Source organism: Cebus imitator, unplaced genomic scaffold (genome assembly GCF_001604975.1).
Source record: "Cebus imitator isolate Cc_AM_T3 unplaced genomic scaffold, Cebus_imitator-1.0 Scaffold113, whole genome shotgun sequence".
Classification (NCBI taxonomy): Eukaryota; Metazoa; Chordata; class Mammalia; order Primates; family Cebidae; genus Cebus; species Cebus imitator.
Genome location: NW_016107428.1, coordinates 2833135 through 2853464, shown reverse-complemented (window position 1 = coordinate 2853464; position 20330 = coordinate 2833135). Strand labels below are relative to the sequence as shown.

Sequence of the window (20330 nt, the reverse complement as noted above, 5' to 3'; positions counted from 1 at the left end):
AAAATGTTACAATCTCTAAATAAATTATAGCATATAGAATGTTTATGAAGCAGAAAACTCAACATTTTAAAAATGTCAGTGTAGTCACCTAAAACCCAAACATGATTTTATCTTGTTGAAATTGACAAACCAATTCTAGAATGTATATAGAATGCATTCAACCATAAATAGGCAAGAAAATCTTGAAGAAATAACAAAATTTAAAAGTTTAGACTGTTGGATATCTATATAGTTTTATAAAGCTGAAATAAACAAACAGTGACAGTAACAAAAGGCTAAACAAATAGATCTCTTTGATCAATTAAATAATATAGAAACAGACATCATTTTATTTAGAAAATTTATTTATAAAAATTGGCACTGCAAAATATTGGGATTTAATTATATGTTCCGATGCAATACAGAAAAAAACAATTCCAGGTTGTTTGCAGATCTAAAATGTGAAAAGTGAAATAAGTAAATTAACTAATTACTTAATACATAGGCTCCTAGAAAATATAGTAAGCCAACTTACATTTCTTAAATTAGGCCTACAAGGACAAATCCTGATATAAATATTAATTTCGTCTACATTTGTGTTAGTCCATTTTCAGGCTACAGATAAAGAGATACCCTAGACTGTGTAATTTATACAGGAAAAAGTGTTTAGTGGACTTACAGTTCCCTGGGTTGGGGAGGCCTCACAATCATTGTGGAAGGCAAGGAGGAGCAAGTCATGTCTTACATGGATGGCAGCAGGCAAAAAGAGAGAGATCCATCAGATCTCATGAGACCCAGTCACTATCACGAGAACAGCATGGGAAAAATCTGCCTCCATAATTCAACCACATCCTACCCCATTCCTCTCACGCCATGTGGGAATCATGGGAGTTACAATTCAAGATGAGATTTGGGAGGGGACACAGCCAAACCATATCAATATTTGTGTTATCAACAACTCTTCATTAAAAGATACCATTAAGAGATTGAAAATTCAGGCACAGGCACAGTGGCTCATGCTTGTAATCCCAGAACTTTGGGAGGCCAAAGTGGGCAGATCAGTTGAGGTCAGGAGTTCTAGACCAGCCTGGCCAACATGGTGAAACCCCATCTCTACTAAAAATACAAAAATTAGCTGGGCACAGGGGTGCACACCTGAAATCCCAGCTACTTGCAAGACTGAGGCAGGAGAATTGCTTGAACCCAGGATGTGGAGGTTGTGGTGAACTGATATCATGCCACTGTGCTCCAGCTTGGGCAATGCAGTGAGACCCCATCTTAAAAAAAGAAAAAAAAGAAAAGAGAGGGAGAGATTGAAAATTTAAGCAGTGAAATAGGAAATTACATTTCAATACATTTATTGTAAAAGGGCTTATGTGTGGAATGTATAAATACTTCCCATAAATCAATAATAAGCAATGTGCAAACTAATAAGAAAAGGGCATAAGTCATGAACAAGCATTTTATAAAGGATATATAAATATCACCTTTAGTAACATGCTCCCTTTATGAGCCACCAACCAGGAAAATTCAAATTATATCTAAAATGAGACACTTATACCACTACTAAAGTTACTGAATTAAAAACAAGTACTAATAACACCAGTGTGGATAAGCATATGAAGCAAATGGAATTCTCTACCTCTCTTATTGCAAATGATTTGGAAAATTTTTTGGCTGTTCTTTGCTAAAGTAGAACATATGCATGCTGTATGATGAAGCAATTCCATTCTTAGATGTATGCCCAGCATAAATGTGTTTATATGTTAACCACAAAGCATATGAAATATTCATTGCAGCATTACTTATAACAGTCAAAAAGTGGAAAAAGACACTAGTGTCTATCAACACTAGAAAAGACAGCTTGCTGTACAGTTATTCACCACTATAGTATGCAGTGTTAAAAATTAATAAACTGTCTGGACATGGTGGCTCATGCCTATAATCCCAGCACTTTGGGGTGCTGAGGCAGGAGAATTGTTTGAGGCCCAGAGTTCAAGACCCTGCTGGGAAACATCATGAGACCCCATCTCTACAAACAATTATAAAAAATTTTCTGAGTGTGGTGATGTGGGCCTATAGTCCCAGCTACTCGGGAGGTTGAGGTGAGAGGATGGCTTGAGCTCAGGAGTTCGAGGCTATGATTACACCATTGCACTCTAGCCCATGTGACAGAGAAAGACCGTATCTCTGAAAAATAAATAAGAATAAACAAAAATTAACCTTTTTATAAAACATGAAAAACGTTTACAAACTTGATATCATATTAAACAAATCAAACAGACATTTGATGTATATCATTTATGTGTATATAAATTTCAAACATAAGCAAACAGTTGTAAGTCATAGAAATCTGAATATTGGTTATATTTTGGGAGGAGGGTAAAGGTAATGAATGGGTACAGTCAAAGAAAAGCTTCTAAAGTTAGTTTTCTATCTCTTAAATTTCTGATACCTTTGGTTTGCAATACTTCAAGTGTGTCTTTAGGATTTTTGTTTTTCTGCATGAGTGTTGTATTTTGATAAAATTTATATATGAAAACAATGGACTAAGAAGAATAGTATCAGTTTAAAATTACAACTAATATTCTACTCAATGATGAAGCATAATCCTTTTATGTTAAAGTCAAGGACAAGTCGGGCATGGTGGCTCTCACCTGTGATTCCAGCATTTTAGGAGGCCAAGGCAGGCAGATGGATTGAGCTCAGGAGTTTGAGATCAGCCTGGGTAATATGGTGAAACCCCATCTCTATCAAGAATAGAAAAAAATTAGCTGGCAGTGGTGGTGTGTGTCTGTAGTTCCAACTACTCAGGAGGCTGAGGTGGGAGGATGGTTTGAGCCCAAGAGGCAGAGGGTGCAGTGAGCCAAGATCACGCCACTGTACTCCAGCCTGGGTGACAAAGCCAGACTCTGTCTCAAAAAATCAATTAACTAATTAATTAAAGTTAAGGACAAGATAGAAGGTATTCTGTCACTTCTTCTATTCAACGTCCTTTTGGATGTCTTAGGCAATATGATTAGTAAACAAAAAGCAATAAAATTATAGCTATTAGAAAAAAAGATGATTGGTAAATTCAAATAAGTTATTGCTGCCACTTTAAAAAGCCAGCAGAATAACCTGAATAACTATAACAACTAATAAAGATGTTTAATGAGGTATCTGGAATCAAAATTGACTTATAGACAGTAACTTTAAGAATGACTAGCAATAGCTACTTAATTAGATGGAGAAACCCATCACAATGATAGCAATAAGTCTAGCAAAAAATGAGTATAAAGAATTTCTACATTTTTACACTCTTTGGTGGGAGTGTAAATAGTACAACCATTGTGGAAGACAGTGTGGTGCTTCCTCAAGGATCTAGAAATAGAAATTCCATTTGACCCAGCAATCCCATTACTAGGTATATATCCAAAGGATTATCAATCATTCTATTATAAAGAAACACACACACATATGTTCACAGTGGCACTGTTTACAATAGCAAAGACCTGGAACAAACCCAAATGCCCATTGATGATTGACTGGATGAGGAAAGTGTGGCAAATATACACCATGCAATACCATGCAGCCATAAAAAAAATGATGAGTTCGTGTCCTTTGTACATGGATGAATCTGGAAACCATCATTCTCAGCAAACTGACACAAGAATAGAAAACCAAACACTGCACGTTCTCACTCATAGGTGGGTGTTGAATGATGAGAACACATGGACACAGGGAGGGGAGCATCACACACTGTGGTCTTTCGAGGGGGCAAAGGAGAGACAGCAGGGGGTGGAGAGGTCAGGGAGGGATAACATTGGCAGAAATGCCAGATGTAGGTGATAGGGGATGGAGACAGCAAACCACATTGCCCTGTGTGTACCTATGAAATAATTCTGCATGATCCGCACATGTACCCCAGAATCTAGAGTATAATAAAATAATTTTTTTAAAAAAGACAAGACCAACCTGACCATCATGGTGAAACCCCATCTTTAAAATAAATAAATAAATAAATAAATAAATAAATTTGAAAAAAAGAATTTCTGAATTATAAAAAAGTACTGGCATAATAAATGAAAGTATGTTTCTGGGTGGAAAGATGTGTGATTGTTATCTATTTCCCTACATATAATTATAACTTGAAGGCAATTTCAATTAAATTCCCTCCAGGAATTTTCAGAAAATTGACATGCTCATTCTAAAATTCATTCAGAAGAAACAAAAGAGAATATTTGCCAGTGAAGCTATGAACAAAAACAATAGGGTGGATAAATCTAAGAAGTATCAAAATGTTGTACACAGTTTTAATAATCAAATCATCATATGTTATGAAGACAGCAAATTATCAATAAATCCGAATAAAGGATTTAAAGACATTTAGTAAAAATAACTTGTTAAATGAAAAATTGCCATTTTATTTTAAAATCAGCAGGGCGAGTATTGTATCCAATCATGTTAGGACAACTGGCTATCCATATTTAAGTTATAGTCCCGACTCTTACTGTACATATACGTATATGTATATATTTGTTGTTGTTGTTCTGAGAGGGAGTCTCGCTCTGACACCCAGGCTGGAATGCAGTGGTGTGATATTGGCTCACTGCAACCTCTGCCTCCCATGTTCAAGCGATTCTCCTGCCTCAGCCTCTAGAGTAGCTAGGACTATAGGCGTGTGCCACCACACCCGGCTAATTGTTTTTTGTATTTTTAGTAGAGGCAGGGTTTTACTGTGTTAGCCAGGATGGCCTCAATCTCCTGACCTCATGATCTGCCCGCCTCAGCCTCCCAAAGTGCTGGGATTACAGGCATGAGCCATTGTACCCAGCCACTATACATATATATTTGTATATATGTATATTCGTAGATAAAAAAATCAATTGGGTAGTTTAATAATAATTAACAACTGATACATTTTTATAAGTATACAGAAACTTTCAAATAACAATGGTTAGAGAAACCTGTTTAAGAATAATCCAGATACCACGAAGAAAAAGATTTATCTATATAAATTATTTAAAAGAAATTGGAGAGGGGTAAATGTAAATACCCATTCCACATAATGACAATGAACTAAAATGCATAGTGGATAAGAGTCTTCCAAATAAATTACATAAATGTAATGAGCTGAGATATATGCCCCAAAATTCACGTGTTGAAGTCCTAATCTCTAGTGTCTTCAATGTAACTTCATTTGGAGATAGGTTCTGCAGAGGTAATAAAGTTAAAATAAGGTCGTGAGGGCAGACTCTAAACCAATATGATTAGTGTTCTTATGTAAAGGGGGAATTTAGATGCAGAGATACATATGGAAGGAAGATGATGTGAAGAGACGTAAGGAAAAGACAGCCTTCTGCAAGCTAATGAGAGAGGACTGAGACAGATCCTTCTCTCACAGCCCTCACAAGAAACCAGCCCTACCAACAACTTGATTTTGGATTTCTAGACTCCAGAATTGTGAGACCAAATATCTATTGTTTGAGTTACCCAGTCTTAGTTACTTTGTTGTGAAAGCCCTAGAAAACTAATACGGTAAGACTAACTCAAAATTTAAATGGGCAAAAGACATAAACAGATAATTCATAGAGGAAGAAATACAAGTAATAGCATTATGAAAATATAGTGTATCTCTAATAAAGTAAATTCAAATTATATCTGAAAGAAGGTATCACTTTTCACTCATGCCATTAGCAAATGTCCTTTTTAAAAAAAGGGAGAGAATACAATGTCTAGTTCAGGTGAAGGTGTGAAGAACATCAGAATATACTAATAGAATTATAGGCTAGAATAGCTGACAGGCAATTTACCAGCAGATATCAAAACTAACACAAAATATCTCATGTACCCCATAAATACATGCACCTGCTAAATATCCACAAAAAATTAAAAATATAGAAAAATAAATACAAGATACAGGCACTGAAGCCAGACCTCCCACCCCTCCTCCCTCAAATTAACATGTTAACTTTTAGTGCAATATTTACACTTTTTGAAACATGTATCACAGAAGTACTCAGGGAATTCTATCTGTGACCACATATATATACTTATTACTTTTTAAGAGAGAAAGAAAAATTGGAAACACCATAAAGTCTCAGTGATAAAAATATATTCAAGTACAACCAAAATGGGCAGCAACATATATATACATGGAAAGTGCTGCAAGACATATAAAGCCAGTTACAGAACCATGAGTATAGGAGGGTCAGATTTGCTTTTCATGTATGCAAGAAAAAATTATTAGAAGATAAATATGCAATCATTTGTAAATGCAAGAAAATCTAGTAAAATGTTAGCCAATACTTCCAGTATGGTTACTTCTACAATGTAATTGGTTTCCTCTTACGTAAGGACCTTAAATGTTTAACTCTAAAGTGGTGCTGTGAATTAACAATTCTGCCAATATTTTCCTGATAAACTATATCCTCTTCATGGTTCCCAATGTATTTACCAGAAAATAGAGTGATTTACATTGGTTCTTTTTTCCTTGTAACATCATTTGAAAATCAAATATGAAGAATGAATTAAAAGATGTTATATATTATAAAAAAGGAAATGCTATTTATAATTTAATTAAAAATAAATACAATAAATAATGTCAACACTAAAAACTTATATGTGTAATAGAGAAGATGGATGTAATATAAGTTCTTAAAGGAAACAGTGAACATTTAACTGTGATAAAGTCATGGCCAAGTCAGTATGTTTTTTTCAAAATAGTTGTTAAGATATTAGACTTTGGAGATTGACTGATATACTCCTTTCTTAATAGCATGTCCTTACAAGTTATTTACTACCCTCGTGACTCAAGTTCTTTACTTGTAAAATAAGGTTAAAAATAGTCCTTTTCTCATGAATTTGTTCTGATGAGTAAATGAAATAACATGTATAACACCATCTTGCACATAATGTGCAGTCAATACATATAATCTACTGTTATGATGTGTTATGGTCACTTAAGATGATTTTGGAGATGTGTTTATTGCTCAGAAGAAACAAACTGGGGCATAAATTTAAGACTATAAAATTGGAAGAAAATAAAAATGTGCCTTGCCATTTATTATCTAACTTTGCCAGTGAGACTGAATAGAAATCTGGGGCATTAATAATTGTCTGATTGCTGGTTGATTACTGTTCATCAGTGAAATTTACAAGGCCAGCGAGAAATATTGTGGTTCCTAGCAATGGGCCATTCCAATTTCCTTTTAATGAGAAGAATGTGAAGAGTCCTAGAGACCTACATTTAGCAAATGAGAAAAAAATCAAAGAATTGTAATAGAAGTCTATTCTCATCTATTCCAGATGAGAAGCATTTATTAATCATCACTAAGGCCATTAGGAGACCTAGTTCCTTTCTACTTCTGCAGAATAACTGTAAATCATCATATTTCACAATAATAGAAATTATATATGTATGTATTTTCAATTAATTACCTATTATAGCTTTAATGCTTTACATAGATTATTCCATTTAACACATAAAAATGTGGGTAAGTTCAATGTTACATTTCACAGATTCTCAACTAAAGCTGAGAGAGTTTGAGCCATTTTCCTACAATTTTACAATTGAACTTGTCAACCCCTCTTTCACTAAAACACAGTTCTTCCTGACATCCCTCTCAGTGAAGGCCTGCGTCCAAAAAATGCCGAAGCCAGAAACATGGCATCATTACTAAATAGCTCCTTCCCACCCTTAGTCCACAACATGCAGGCAAAAGAATTAAATGCAAACACACACACACACACACACACACACACACACACACACACACACACATACACACACACAGAGAGAGATACAGTATACTATTAATTCCATTTTGTATGTTTTGCTGAAATCAATACAAGTTTCCCTGTTCGCCCTGCTTCTGCTCTAGTTAGGCCATCATAATCTTTTGTCTGGATTATTGCAATGGTAACTTTCTTAGCAGTCACCTGTTTACTTGTTTTTTCCCTCCTCCAATTCGCTCCTGAGATTTTAGCCATGAAAATTTTTCAAAACATAAATCTGGCCTTGTCATTTACTGCTTAAAACCTCTCATTTACTTTCATTTGTCCTCAAAATAATGCCCAAACTCCTAATCATCACTTAACAGGCTTTCATACTTTTGCCCATGCTGTCCACAAACTCATTTCAGCAGCAAATCTCCAACTCCTCCGTAGAATTCCAAACATTTTGACATTTATTCACTTTTTGAAAAATTCAACATTTATTTCCATTAGCATTTGTATGAGTTCGTTTCATGCTGCTGGTAAAGGCACCCAAGACTGGGTCATTTATAAAGAAAAAGAGGTTTCATGGATTCACAGTTCTACGTGGCTGGGGAGGCCTCACAATCATTGTAGAACATGAAAGGCATGTCTTGCATGCAGCAGGAAAGAGAGAATGAGATCCCAGCTAAAGGGAAAACCCTTTGTAAAATCATCAGATCTCATGAGACTTTTCACTACCACGATAACAGTATGGGGGAAACCACCTCCAGGATTCAATGATCTCCCACCAGTACACGCCCACAACACGTGGAAACAATGGGAGCTACAATTCAAGATGAGATTAGGGTCAAGCTATATCAGTATCTACACGTTTTCTTTTTTCATGTGACTAATTTCTATTTCTCTTTCAAAGTATCTCTTATTATTTTATATTTATTTTCCAGAAAGTCTTTCCTGGATTAGCAGCTCTCCTGTGTGCTCCAATTAATCACTTTAATTAACCTTCCCCGATCAGTTACAGTTTTAGGCTGCACTGGCAATTGTCGATTTCCTCATCCTGCTTCCCAACCACCCACCTCCCACTTGCTAAACACACATATACACAAAGGTGCACACACACACTACTTGCATATTCTTTTTTTTTTTTTTAATAAGAAGAACTGTAGGGTTGTAACTTAATAATGTCTTTCTCAACTTCTTGAGAAGATCACATGAGAAAAATAGGGGAAAAAAGGCTGTGTATATGTGTGATACAGATAATAAAGTATTTCTTTCATGGTGCTTGTTAACAAGTTTGTTCAAAATTCACTGTAATTCCTGTATTTTTTCACTGATTATCATAGAGATTTTGCTTCCACCAATACCTCTTTGATAGCAATATAAATTTTTAGCCAAGTTTGGAAGGTGTTGCCTTTTCAGTGGGCTGCCTTCTCTATAAACCAGGGAAGAAGCAAGCCTTCCATTTTATGTTCTGGCTCCACCCCAAAATTTGTTCCCCCAATGTCAGACCCTGTCTATGTCTCTTAGTTATGTTCTTCCAAAATATACTTCCTGCTGTAAAATTTTAAGGACCTGAGGGGAAAAGTGTGGTATCAAGAAAACTATTTCAAAGGGGTAACTGCTAAACTATATTATACCTGCAGAAGAGGTACAATATTGTCCTGGAATCTCTCCGGAGCATCGATAGTCCTCACTGGAAAATGAAACTTTTGTCATAAAACTGTTTGGGTTTTGAATTTTCCCCTTTTACATGAAATCATGACAACAAAACCATCTTAGTAAATGAGGTTTTAATTTCTCTAGCTTTCACTAAACACTCACTAAAACCGTGAGTGTTACTGATTATGACTGATGCCAAGTGGAGCCATTTGGGGGACTCTCATGCCTGTTCTTTCTGTGTTAGACAGGACTATGAAGAGCTAGAAAAGCAGCTAAAAGAAGTCTTTAAGGAACGAAGCACCATTCTTCGTCAGCTGACAAAGACATCAAGAGAACTTGATGGAATTAAAGTCAATCTTCAGGTGAGATGAAAACTCATTTTCCTAGCCATAAAGGATGAGCAGTCATCTGATTTATCGGAGGGGATTAACATGCATTTTAAAACAGTTTTTAATATGTTTCTGGGCTTGACCATGGTAGTTATTACTTACTATTATATGCACTTTAAATGGAAATGTCATTTGAAATATTGTCTAGGAATCTGTGGTTTACAAATACAGAAATGAGAAAATTGTCCATTTGACAGAACCATCAATTCCTCAATCTTCTATGAGCAGTTTGACCCCTGTGTTCTTCATATTATAAAATAACAAAGTAATTATGATCAAGAGTTAAATGAATACAGGAATGATACCAAGAAGAGAATTTTAAGTTCCCCACAAGATAACTCTAAAGATTCTTTAATAAACCACATTACTAACAGAGATAAATACCTTAAAAAAGCAAGTGGCATCTGCAAAAAAGTCTTAACATACTGAAATCTTAAAAATATCTATATAGGATAAAAATAGTTTCATAAACACTTGATAACAAATTGCAATATTTTAATAAACATTGCATTTATTATCTTCTGTATGCTGAAAGCTTTGATGTTTTATATGGTTTAATTCTTGTATCTATGAAGTAGATCCTATTGTGATATCCCTTGTTACACATGAGCGATAATGTTTAGAAAAGTTATGTTATTTTTGAATGTTACAAGAGAAGCCAGAGTTTACACGTAGGTAATCTGGCTCCAGAGACTATTAGTTACTGATCTGAACCATGTTTTTAAACCATATGGAGTTACTTCTGTCCACACTCTTCTCCTTAGCTTTCTAGTCGCATTAAGATGATAATAATGGGGTGGTGGTGGTATTAGTTACCACTGAGACTTATTGAACATCCTCAGGGTCAAGTGCTAGATGCTCTTTCTACAATTTTTATTTAATGTTCACATGAAGACTATTAGTCATATTTTATAGGTGAAAAAAACAGAGTTAGAGAAAAGTTAAGAAACTAAGAGCATGCCGATAATGCCGATAGTTAAGGGAGAGAGCTAGTATTTAAAGTCAACATCTAAGCTCTTGTTCCAGAAGATGTGTTACATGTGGAGAAGATGGAAACAAGAACAACAACAACAAAAATTATACACAACCCAGTAGGACACAGAGATCTGGTAGCAGGATGACAACAGTATAGGAATCATAGTGTTATGATAGAAGCATGCACAGAGCATTAGGGAAACACAGGCTGAAAAGAAGTGTAGATTGATTTCTGGCGAAGCCAATGCCTGAGCTTGTGGTTAAGTGGAAATTCACCAAGTGAATAAGACTGGAAGAATACCAAGAAACCTGCACCTTCTCAGAGGCGTGGAACACTCGACACATTGAGAACATTGAAAGCGTATTGTGAAAGGACCAGAAGTGGTCAGCGTTTATAATATTCGCAGAATACTCAGTCTTTCTATACTAGCAGCCAAAGTCAAGATATCTCATTACAGTCTAGAAAGTTGCTTAATACAAATATACAGTTTATGGAGTTACATTACAGTTCTTAAAATGCCTTTTGCTTAGTTTTTTTTTTTTTTTGGCAACATTGTGCAAGGCTGATTTTGTGACTTGTGTCAGGTCACAAGACCATAATACACTTTGATCTGTAAATCCTATGAATGATGATTTTATTCAATTTTAATTCTTCTTTTTGCTTTGCTTGTATGTATGTGAAGCCACTATTTCATGTAAACGAACACTGTTTATTGGTTGCTTCTCAATGATAACCTCAGCCAGTTATAGTAGAGATGAGGCTTGCCTTATGAAGTTCATCCCACTACATCCCTATTATAATACTTATCATACTATATTAAAATTGTTGGTTTTCAACATTAGATTAAAAAATGTATGAATATAGGCACCCTGACTATGCATAGGTTTTTGCATGATGCAAAATAGGTATTTTTTAAATACGTAAGTCAACAAAGTGTTTGCCCTTTTTGCTATTGTCTATTCTCTACCAGTCACAATTATTCTTTTGCAAACAATATTACTGCCTCTTAGTTTCAACTGTTAATGCCAAGAATGACAGGTTACCCTATTAATTAGTTTATTGAATATAAACAAGAAAGTTATTATAGAAGGTTTAATGGGATAGATTCTCTTACAAGAAAAATCTCAGAGACCTTTTCTGCTATAATTCATAGTCTCTGAATTCTGAATTTGTCAGAGTTTATAAACACTAATGACTGAAGTAGTATACATAATTTTTGTTAATACTCTGTCCATAGATACCAGTTACAATTTTATATGACCCTGATTTTTATATGTCTTAATGCATTACTCATAAATAAGAAATCAACAAAACATAACAGGTGCATGCCCTTTGACTGTTTTAATCTTGAATTGTGTTTTTTTCCTGGCATATGCAGGGAGATTTGCTATGTTCCCTAATATTTATTTGTAGAGGCTGTGCCAGACCTGGTTTAACATGCCTGCAGAGAACACAGTAAAACTTCAAAAAATGAATAGAAGACATGTTTTATATTCACTCATAAAAAGGCCTAGATATTTTTGGAGAGTAGTTTCTTTTCCATTGAACCTCTAAAAGCCAAGACTGCTCAATTCCTTTCACCATTGTGTCATTGGTATCATAAATTTCTGTATATATCCTTAAAGCCATGAGGACCATCACAGACTCATTTTTAATTCTTGTTCCAGGGCATATGTGCAGTCCTATCCAGTACTCTAGAACCAAAGTTAAAGTGAGCCTCAATTTCTCACCTGAATAAATTTCCTTTTTCTACTTTTCTTATCAGTCCTTAAAAAACGATGAGCAGTCTTCAAAAACTGATGTTCAGAAACTTCTGGAATTAGGACAGAAACAAAGGTAAGACTGTTCTTTTCTCTTTATTTGTCTTAGTTCTTTTTGCCATAGTGTCAAGCAACATTCAGAAACTTCACAGAAGTTGTTGATTCTAAGTGCAAAACCCTATTTATCTTTTCACTTATACTTAAATGTACATGTTATTCACTTGGGAATCTTGTTCAAATGCAGATTCTTATACAGTAGAACTGGGGTGCACTTGAGATTCTGCATTTCTAACAAGTTCCTTGGTGATGGTGATGGTGATTTTTTTTTGTCTGCAAATCACAATTTGAATGTTAGGGAGCTCTTATACTTTTCTTAGTTAGTAAGATGGACACTTGTAAGTCCACTAATCAATTGACAGATTTGAAATTATTGACCTTAATGGACCATGTTTAATAAAATCAAAATTTGATTGTGGTAATAATAATGAGGTGATAAGGAATGGAATAATCTTATTAATAATACAAGTAGAATCAGTTCAATATTATTAGCATCGGTTTGTTTATTTTTGAAGGAAGTATATTATGAAACATATTTGCATAAATTATTAAAAAGCCATATGATTTTTAAATTGCTTTTCCAAGCCACAAAAATGAAAAAGGAAAACAAGTATTTTAATAGAGAAACAAGCTCACATCTGCTATGCAGTTACTAGGAGCTCTTATAGTTGATTTGCATACATTTTCTTGTTTGATCTTCACAACTACCATTTGAAGTAGTTATTATACCCATTTTATAGTTGGCATATTGGTGCTCAAAGTGCTTAGTGGAATTGCTGAAAATCATGTTAATTGGAGTTTAGATTTAAAATCTGCTGTCTTACCCCATACCCACCTTTCCACTTTGGCTCACTGATTACAAAGCAAAAAGCTATTTAAAAGTTTACACACAAAATAGCATGTAGAGTAGACCCTAAGTCCCTTCTCATCAACCTACATATCCTCCACTAACCTTGGTTCTTAATTCAGAACTCTATTATTGACATGCATTTGGATTGAGCTAATGACATCTATTAAAATATAAAATCGTGTCTTACATTGACTCTTCTTATTATTTATAGTGACGTTTATTATTTATTGAATATAAAATTATCTTCAAAGCGTAATATTAAGAAAAACTTGAAAAAAGCAATCCAAAGATGTTTCCAAAACTGTATTATTTAAATGATTGTAGTGGTTTGAAATAAATCATCTCTTAAAACACCCATGCTCAATATTACACAAGTATTTGTGACTCTGTGAAATAGTGATAGAGGACATAAGTAACAGTTTGAATAGAAAGAATGGAACATTATTCAGTTGGAAAATAGAAAATCTTGTCATTTGTAACAACATGGATAAAGCTGGAGGACATTATGTTATGGTAAATAAGCCAGGCACAGAAAGACAAATACCCTGTAATCTCACTCCTATTTGGAGTTTTAAAAAGTTGATGTCAAAGAAGTGGAGAATAGAGTGGTGGTTACCAGGCTCAGAGGTGGTTGGGGAGAGTGCTGGTGATGAGATGTTGGCTAAAGAATACTAAATTTCAGTTGGATAATAGAAGCGAGTTTGAGAGATCTGTTGTACAACGTGATGACTATACTTAATATACTATATTCTTGAAAAAAATAAAATTGAAAAATAACCCATTGAAAGAGACCAACAGATGCTGAAAATGATTATTTTTATAGAGTTTTTCAGGTTAGGAATGGAGAATAAACAAAAATATAAAAACAAAAATTGATTTCTGCACAATACATTTGTAGCACCCAGTGAGAGACTGGGGAAGACATAATGAGTTTGAGAAGATTAGAAAATAAATCTGTATGTAAAGACGAAAATAAAAATGGCTAAATGGTGTCCCAGTCTGGGCTTCAGTGATAATAGAGAACCCCTTTTAGGTAGTTCCATAAAAAATAATATAATTAAATAAATCTTTTAGGGAAAGTATTATTTCCTTGCTTTTAGGGAAATTATTATGTCAAACCCATTCAGGGCAGAAAGAAAAATGTAGACCAGGGTGAGAAAACCCTACTTAGAGACAAGGACAGGGAGATCTCAAGAGTGAGGACCATGGAGTAAGAGAAAAATGAAGTCAGCCTTTCTTTACCATAGAAGGGACACAGATGAGGAGACAGGCTTATGCATGATCTGAATGAAAACCTATTCCCTTAGTTTGCTGATATTTTCTTAAAATATCTATGGCTGATTCACATGACACACAAAACACCACAAAAATCAGGAAAAATGTGAATAGATGTTTAAGAAATTTAATCATCAAGTATACATGTGGTAAAGTGTATAAACTACCAGATGATAGAACAAGACTTTCCAGAGAGGATGAAATGGAGAATATTTTGATCTTACTAATTCACAGTTTTGTCTAAAATTAGAAACTTGTTTAAAATGCATAACTTGTATTATATACATAATCAAAGTTAGAATGGGAGACTCAATAAATTATAATAATAGGTAACTTCTCAAAAGGATCTAAGATTTGATGCATTCGTTTTTTGCTGTTTACTTAAAAGGAGAAATATAAAAATTATGTTTATATTATGGTAAAAGAGTCTGTGTATGTCGTTTTAAAATTTCACTTATTAGTAAACATGAAAAGAGAAAAAATATCACCTTTGGTTATCAAAAATGCTAACTTATTGCAAATTTATGCATCTTCTCTGAGTTTGAAGGAGTGCAGTATGCTTGCAGGTGCCATTGGCCACATGCCCAGCTCTCAATTATTACCTTGTTTTCTGGATCCTTTGTCCTCAGATCCTTGACATCTGGCTTCATCTGGACTAGTAATCCCAGAAGCCGTGCTTCTTTTATGTGACTCTGAAACCACTGGTCATAGCTAGTGATTCAGAGGTGGCCACCAAAACAAAAATGAATCAATTAGTGGTTCTCACTGGAATTGTAACGTAGAGGCAGCTAATCAGCCTTTCTGTGTAGCTGGAACTAGACTATAAGTAAATTCAGGGAATATACAGTGGCCACATACAACTATGTGGAGAGAAAGCAGAGAGAAAGGGGTGTGTATGTGGGTGTGGGTGTGGGTGTGTATGCGTGCACACTTATATGAAAGCAAGAGTGAGAAAATGAGAGTTGTGTTGGCTTGAGCATCACATTTCAGGAATATTTACACAGCCTAGATTATGTTCATAGGAGAGTTCCCAGGTGGAGGGAGATATTTTAAACCCTACCGTGTCAGGACTGAGAATATATAACCACAACAATAATAGGGAATAGGACAGGACCCTGGAATGTCTGAAAAGCTGAAAACGTCCTTGAGCAAAAGAGAATAAAACCTTTTATTTTTTACGGTGGCTGGTTGGTAGAGAGTCCCAGAAGGCAGCTTTGGACTCAGTGCACTAAAGCACTTTACAACAATGTTCTCTGAAAACTGAAGGAAAAAAAAAAGCCTAAAATAGTGGCAAGTTCTCCATCTATGATGTTATTAAAATATAAGCTGATAGTCACTAGAAAGAAATGCCTTTCTGTAGAGTGGTTAGGGTGAATGTGTTTTTATAGCTATAATTTGAGATGAAAGAGGTGTGAAATGATGGCCCTTTAAAAATCCTTGTAACACAAAATGTTATGCTAAAATATTTCAGTATTTGACCTATCACAGGTATCACTTGAGCCATTAATTTTTTAGAATTAAAGTTTCAGTTTAGTACTAGGCATAGTCCTACAGTAGTAGATATAGTTTGGGCAATCTCAGTTGATTTGGGAAGGGGTGCAGAGGCAAGTCAGGAATTATCTCCACAGGAGGATAACTTAGCAAGTCTGTGAAGCAGAAATCTACAGCTAGCTAAAACACTAGAGCAGTGAGCATGTGAATACATAAGCTTAGAAGGTAGGCAGAAGAAGAGATGAAGAGATATAGAAGACAAAAATCTACTTTACCTTTTTGCCTGATAGCGTTCTTTGGCATGAAAATGTTCAGAATTCCCTAACTTTTCCAGCTTTTACAATTTGTTTTTAGTCTTGTTCCCTAGATTGCCTATAGATGTCAGTATGGGGGATTTTTTTGGAAAAAATATATAGAAACCTATTTCCATACATATGTTATATCTATATGTATATATATCTATATCAATATATAAAAATTATATGCTCATTGTCATTTTAATAAAAGATACTTTATTATTTATTTTTGTTAAGTGTTTTATGAATATCCTTTAAAAATAAAAATGAGAATTTTAAATGAAGAGGTTTAAAAATTATTTTGCCATTTTTATTATAACTTTATTTTCAGTAGGAAATATAATTTTACTGTTTTCCACTCAGTGCTTGTTGAAGATTTGAGTGTTTGGTATGACATGTAGTTTACTCCTTCTTTTCTTCCTTCCTCCTTCCTTCCTTCTTTCCTTACTTCCTTCTTCTCTTCCTTCCTTCTTCTCTTCCTTCCTTCCTTCTTTCCTTCCTTCCTTTCTTCTTTCCTTCCTTCCTTCTTTCTTTTCTTCCTTCCTTCCTTCTTTCCTTCCTTCCTTCTTTCCTTCCTTCCTTCTTTCTTTTCTTCCTTCCTTCTTTCCTTCCTTCCTTCTTTCTTTCCTTCCTTCCTTCTTTCCTTCCTTCCTTTCTTCCTTCTTTCCTTCCTTCCTTCTTTCTTTCCTTCCTTCCTTCTTTCTTTCCTTCCTTCCTTCTTTCCTTCCTTCCTTTCTTCCTTCTTTCCTTACTTCCTTCTTTCTTTCCTTCCTTCCTTCTTTCCTTCCTTCCTTCTTTCCTTCCTTCCTTATTTCCTTCCTTCCTTCCTTTCTTCCTTCCTTCCTTCCTTCCTTATTTCCTTCCTCCCTTCCTTTCTTCCTTCCTTCCTTTCTTCCTTCCTTCTTTCCTTCCCTCCTTCTTTCCTTCTTTCTTTCCTTCTTTTCCTACCTCCCCCCTCCCTCCTTCTCTCCCCATAGAGATAGAGAGCATAGTAAGTCTTTAAAGTTTGAGCATACAGACACTAAAACACCAATTCACTACCCCTCTATGCATTAGTTATCTATCATAATATGATGCCATAGTTTGCTGTGGGGCTTATAAAAGTGTCTTGCTCATTGTAAGCCTACAATACACATAGATATATAGTATATTGTATTGTATTATGTTATATTACAAACACTCTATGGAAAATGTCAGAAGTAATAACGGAAGCCCAGATTTTATATGTTCATTATATGAAGCAAATCTGATAAATAAAACTAGTTTGAGACAATGATGGAAGCTGTGACTTAGAATCCACTTCAAGCACATTAAAAGGATCACCCAAGTGACTGTAATTATTCTATAACTTGTTCTTACTACATTTTGATTTGTCAACCAAAGTTGAAAATGATTTCAAAAAACAGACAGACTTTCTTTCTCATTCTTGAAATTGGGACTAGGATGTCAGTCTCAAGAGTAATTAATCTGGGGACACCATTAAGTCCTTCTGGGTGGAAGAGCAGCTTGTGGTTGTATAGAAAACACGGTGGTCAGAGGATGAACATAGGGGTGTGGCGTGGTGACAGTGGTTATTGCCATGACCTAACATTTGTTAAGTAATTCTTTTACCAGCATTGTGGTAAGCATTTTGATTACATTATGTCATCTTAATATGAGCCCAAGTCTATATGTTAGTTCTACCATTGTGACTGTTTTTTGGATGAAGAAATTGAGTATGAGAGGGTGTGTCAGTTGTCAAATATCCAGAGCTAGTCTTTTAGCAGTAGATTGAAGTTTTAAATTAGTTTAGGTGCTGGTAAGACTCCAACAGGTTTCTATTTTGTTATTGCTCTTGCTTTGAGAGAATTTCTATAACCAGGAATTACCACACATACAAACACAAACAAATACACTAGCCTTTATGTAATATCTGATTTGTTTGAGGTGATAGCTTGAGTAAAAAATACAATCAAGACACAGAAAGATAATATAATGTGTTACAAATGAATAAATTCTAAATCCTTAAGAGAAAGACAAATTTAGGGAAATATCACTATTTTTAACAAGGGAGACAGGATCCTTATGCACTACTAAGCTTGAGGCACAATGCATATATATGCATAGGCATGCATTTCCTTTATTATCTCCATTAAATGAGACAGGCCTCAAGTTATAATAAGTTTCTTTTCCCTGTTTTTATAAAAGGGCTCAGGCCTTACAAATGATGTATAAAGCACAATACTTTAGAATTAATTAATTAGGAGCCTCAGAAGGGAACAGTAATTTTATCCTATCAGCAAGTCTATGGTGACTTTTTCTAACCAGCATGTTCACACTCCAGTATGCTGTTGGTGAAATTATCTTTTCAACTTGAATTATATATTGCTTCGATTTAACACATTATGCAGTTAACAGATGATTTGCACAGTGGTATTTTTATAAAATATAATAGCAAGATAATTAAAAAACATTCAACTTGCGTTTAGTATTTGCATGGAAGAGAAAGCTTTTTATTACCAGAATCTTTAAACATATCCTGTTTCTTTAACTGTGGCTTTATGCAGTTTTAGTTGTCTGTGTCCTAAATGTAGACAGCAAAGCCTCCTTTTATAATGTACATAAAAAATAATGGCATTATATCGTTGTCTTTCTTATGCTCCGTTTTCTACTTAACTAGAGAAGAAATGAAGTCTCTTCAGGAGGCCCTGCAAAATCAACTTAAAGAGACATCAGAGAAAGCAGAAAAACACCAGGCTACTGTAAGTGTGTTTCTTCTTTGTGCCCTTTGCTTTAGGGCTGGGACATTGTTACTTTATTTTTCCAAAATCACTATGGAACAAACACACTCGTAAAAAATAAAAGTGAAAATACAAAAAAAAAGAAGCATCAGTCAATGTGATGAGAATAGTACTTGGTCAGCATTCATTCCTGGAAAAGGTTATTGTTTTATTTGATTATTGGGGAGGTCATCTAATTCCTAGCCTGCTTTTAAGAATGAGAAACTAACAGACAGAGTGGGGCAAGGATTCTGGTGTCAAGACCTTGTCAGTGGCTCTCAGATTGTGGGATGACACTGACCGTTAAGTAAATTAAGCTAAGTGATGGCTAAGTAGTGCCCCACATCTGCTGAATAAGAATCTCTCAGGAGCAGGGCCATGCTATCTGCCTATTTAATCTATCTCATAGGTTATTCTAATGCACCCTAAAGTTTAAGAATCAAACTCTTCTCCTGAGAGCTAAAACTGTGAGAAATAAACTAGGAAATAAACTTTCTCACCTGAAATGATGTTTCCTTGACCCCACCATTTCAGCTCGTACTACGAGTATTTACCACTGGCAGGAGGGGTGCTGTTCCTGAGAGCCATGCTGAAAACTAGGTTTCTATTGGATTCCCCAAAGCCACCTTACACACCATATAAAGGGATTGGATCTTATATCTTGTTTTCAGAATATGAGTCTGTTTTAAAATATAGTGTATTAATAGAACATATGAAGTGTAGCAAGGCCAACAGATCAGGAAAAGACTGCCGCCGAAAACATAGCTTATTTCTCACAATTCTAGCTGTACACCATAGAGGGGTCACATGGGGAGGCACTCGGGCTGTTCATGAGGCAGAGGGAGAGGAGGAAACTGTGGGTAAGAGGCTTTACTGTGGTTTCCAAGGCAATGAACAAGTGAGGCAGGATAAGTGGGCTTGGGATTGGGCAGTTTAAGTGATTTTTGGTTGGCTCTGGGGCACAGCAGCTGTCCTGACTTACTACCTATCCCAAAGGTGATTAGGGCAAATCCATAGTAGCCTGGGGCAATTAAAAAGGGGGGCATTTGGGAGTGTTGTTTTTCAATTGTTGGTTGTATTTGAAAAGTGTACCCCTGGGAGGAGGACTTCTCCCCTCTGAGGTGTTGAAGCAGCAATA

General features: G+C 35.1%; 1 protein-coding gene across 2 annotated transcripts in view; it reads left to right on the top strand.

Moving 5' to 3' along the window:
* LUZP2 (leucine zipper protein 2) overlaps window positions 1-20330 on the top strand; it is a 571609-nt gene that overhangs the window by 245716 nt on the left and 305563 nt on the right. The window contains exons 2-4 of one of the 2 annotated variants that reach the window (XM_017538740.2): window positions 9588-9701; window positions 12470-12540; window positions 19093-19174. In XM_017538740.2, coding sequence (XP_017394229.1) covers window positions 19100-19174 — 75 coding nt within the window. In that variant the 5' untranslated portion in view covers window positions 9588-9701; window positions 12470-12540; window positions 19093-19099. Of the gene's footprint in view, window positions 1-9583; window positions 9702-12469; window positions 12541-19092; window positions 19175-20330 lie in introns of both variants that reach the window. The other variant, XM_017538738.2, reaches the window with a different exon arrangement.